A 2,763-nucleotide genomic window follows, 5' to 3' on the forward strand; every position below is an offset into this window, starting at 1 on the left:
GATTTTGGGTGTTAAAGAGTGCTCTGCGGGTTTGAGGATGGGTTTTGGGGATTGCAGGAGGGTTTTGGGGATTGCAGGAGGGTTTTGGGGTTTAGGGTGTGATTTTGGGTGTTAAAGAGGGGTTTGGGGGTTACAGGATGGGTTCTGGGGGTTGCAGGGCGGTTTGGGCAGCGAGTGGCCTCTGGCATAGAAAGGGATAAGAGGATGCTCTCGGGACAGCGTCACGGCACGGCAACGATTCTTGCTCCTCCCTAATTCCCGGGGAATGATCCTTGTTACAGCTCCCTAATTCCCGGGGAACGATCCGTGTTCCTCCCTAATTCCCGGGGAACGATCCTTGTTCCTCCCTAAATCCCCGCGTGCGCTGTTGTGGGGCTGTGGGATCGGGATGTTCCCGCCTTGGAGCCGCGGTGCCCAAATCCCAGCGGCTGCTCGCGGGTCACCCCCGGGGCTCGTGTCCCGATTCCCGGGGCAGGGACACCTCCCCCTGTCCCAGGCTGCTCCAGCCTGGCCTTGGGCATCGCAGGGATCAGGGGCAGCCCCAGCTGCTCTGGCTCTGCAGCTCTCCGCCCTCATTTGGATTTGCTCCTCCTGACATAAAAAACCACGAGGAGCTCCAGGCAAGGAAAACCATCCTGCCCAGGGATTTTGGCAAAGGAATGAGGATCTCCCCAACCAAGGGGAAAAATCCCTGTAAAAATGTTGGGACTCAGAATTCCCTTTTTTTTTTTAATGGAGAGGCTGCATTAACACAGGGAGCTCTTTTTACTCAGTGCCACCTCCAAAGCAGCAGCCACCTGAGAGCAGGTGACATTGTCACCTCACGGTGCCACGTGAGCCAAAATTGCCCCGTGCTGGGTGCTCAGCAAAGGTGCTGGAGGTGGGAACTTCTTTTTCCAAGCTCTGTGGACTTTTTGGGAAGGGATTTTTTGAGTTGGGCTGAATTTTTTGGGGCTGAATTTTTCCTTGATCCCAGCTCTCCTTGTAGCCAGCCCATGTTCCTGCAGGAATCCAGAGTTTGGAAAGGGATTTTTTGAGCTGGGCTGAGATTTTCCTTGATCCCAGCTTTTTCCATGTTCCTCCAGGAGTCCAGAGTTTGGGAAGGGATTGTTGAGCTGGGCTGAATTTTCCCTTGATCCCAGTCCTTTTCCCATGTTCCTCCAGGAATCCAGAGTTTGGGAAGGGATTTCTGAGTTAGGCTGAGGTTTTTTTGGGGCTGAGTTTGCCCTTGATCCCAGCTCTTTTTCCATGTTCCTCCAGTAATCCAGAGTTTGGGAAGAGATTTTTTGAGTTGGGCTGAGTTTTTCCTTGATCTCAGCTCTCCTTGTTCCTCCAGGAATCCAGAGTTTGGGAAGGGATTTTTTGGGTTAGGCTGAGTTTTTTTTGGGGCTGAGTTTTCCCTTGATCCCAGCTCTTTTTCCATGCTCCTCCAGGAATCCAGATCTCCATGGATATTTTCTCCCAAAGTGGTGTTTTCAGGAGAAAAACATCCATGAAAAATCCATATACAAAAAAATCCTCCAATTCTCCCTTGGCAGGATGGAGCAATTGCAGTTTTTATGAGATTATTGCCATGGATTTTCCAGCTCCATCATTTCAAACCAGAAGTTTCCCACTGGATTTAGGGAATTTCATCTTCCTGCAGAGGCAAAATTGGTATTTTCTCCCAAACTGATATTTTCTCCCCAATGGATATTTTCTCCCAAATTAGTAATTTTCTCCCAAATTGGTAATTTTTTCCCAAACTGATATTTTCTCCCCAATGGATATTTTCTCCCAAATTGGTAATTTTCTCCCAAATTGGTATTTTCTCCCAAATTAGTAATTTTCTCCCAAATTGGTAATTTTTTCCCAAACTGATATTTTCTCCCCAATGGATATTTTCTCCCAGATTGCTATTTTCTCCCAGATTGCTATTTTCTCCCAAATTGATAATTTTCTCCCAAATTGGTATATTCTCCCAAATTGGTATAGTCTCCCAAATTGGTATTTTCTCCCACACTCCTATTTTCTCCCAGACTGTCACTTTCCAAGAGAAAAACATGGATTTTTCCATCCCAGCAGCAACCAAGGCCAGGGCAGATTTTTATGTTACAAACTGAAGTCACTGTGGAACAGAAATGACCAAAAATACAATTTTAATTTTTTTTTTTCCCCCCACCAAAAACGTAATTCCCTAAAAACTCTGTTGGGGAAGATGAAACAGGAAAGCCTTATCAATATGATTGGCTGGCAAAAGATTTTGGGAATATGGAAATATAAGTGAGATTGAAATGAAAGCAGCTTTGAGATCCCTTCAGTACTGAACAACTGGACAACAATGGCATGGCTGGCTGAAGGTAAAATCCCCTTTTGATGGAACAACACCCTCTGCTTGCAGACAGGCCCCAGGGTCAGAGCAGACCCTACAGCTTGGCAGAAGGGGCCCAAAGAGGAGTTTTTAGGGTTTAAAATGTAACACAGGATGGTAATGTAATGATTCTTATAGGCTGTATGGAAATGCTGTAGGATTTGTATCTTGTACTGGATTGGTTAGTGAGAATGAGAATATTCAGCACAGAAGAAGATTTATGGTATTGTAACGGGAACCTCACCATCTTACCCTTTTACCCTCTTACCCTTTTACTCCCTTACTCTCTTACCCTCTCATCCTCTCTGCCCCTCTCTTCTCTCAGTCCTGCTCTGAGCTGTGCTGGCAGCTCCAGCAGGGCCCTGCACCCAGGCCCTGTGCAATAAACCCCAAATCCCAGCAGGGCCCTGCAC

General features: G+C 47.1%; 1 protein-coding gene across 1 annotated transcript in view; it reads left to right on the plus strand.

The window, feature by feature from the left end:
• Nucleotides 1-2,320: 2,320 nt before the first annotated feature.
• The window catches only part of ASB13 (ankyrin repeat and SOCS box containing 13), an 11,427-nt gene continuing 10,984 nt past the window's right edge, over nt 2,321-2,763 (plus strand). The window contains exon 1 of the mRNA XM_005426973.3: nt 2,321-2,339. Within this exon, the coding sequence (XP_005427030.3) occupies nt 2,321-2,339 (19 nt within the window). The remainder of the gene's footprint in view (nt 2,340-2,763) is intronic.

This window comes from Geospiza fortis, unplaced genomic scaffold (assembly GCF_000277835.1).
Source record: "Geospiza fortis unplaced genomic scaffold, GeoFor_1.0 scaffold61, whole genome shotgun sequence".
Lineage (NCBI taxonomy): Eukaryota > Metazoa > Chordata > Aves > Passeriformes > Thraupidae > Geospiza > Geospiza fortis.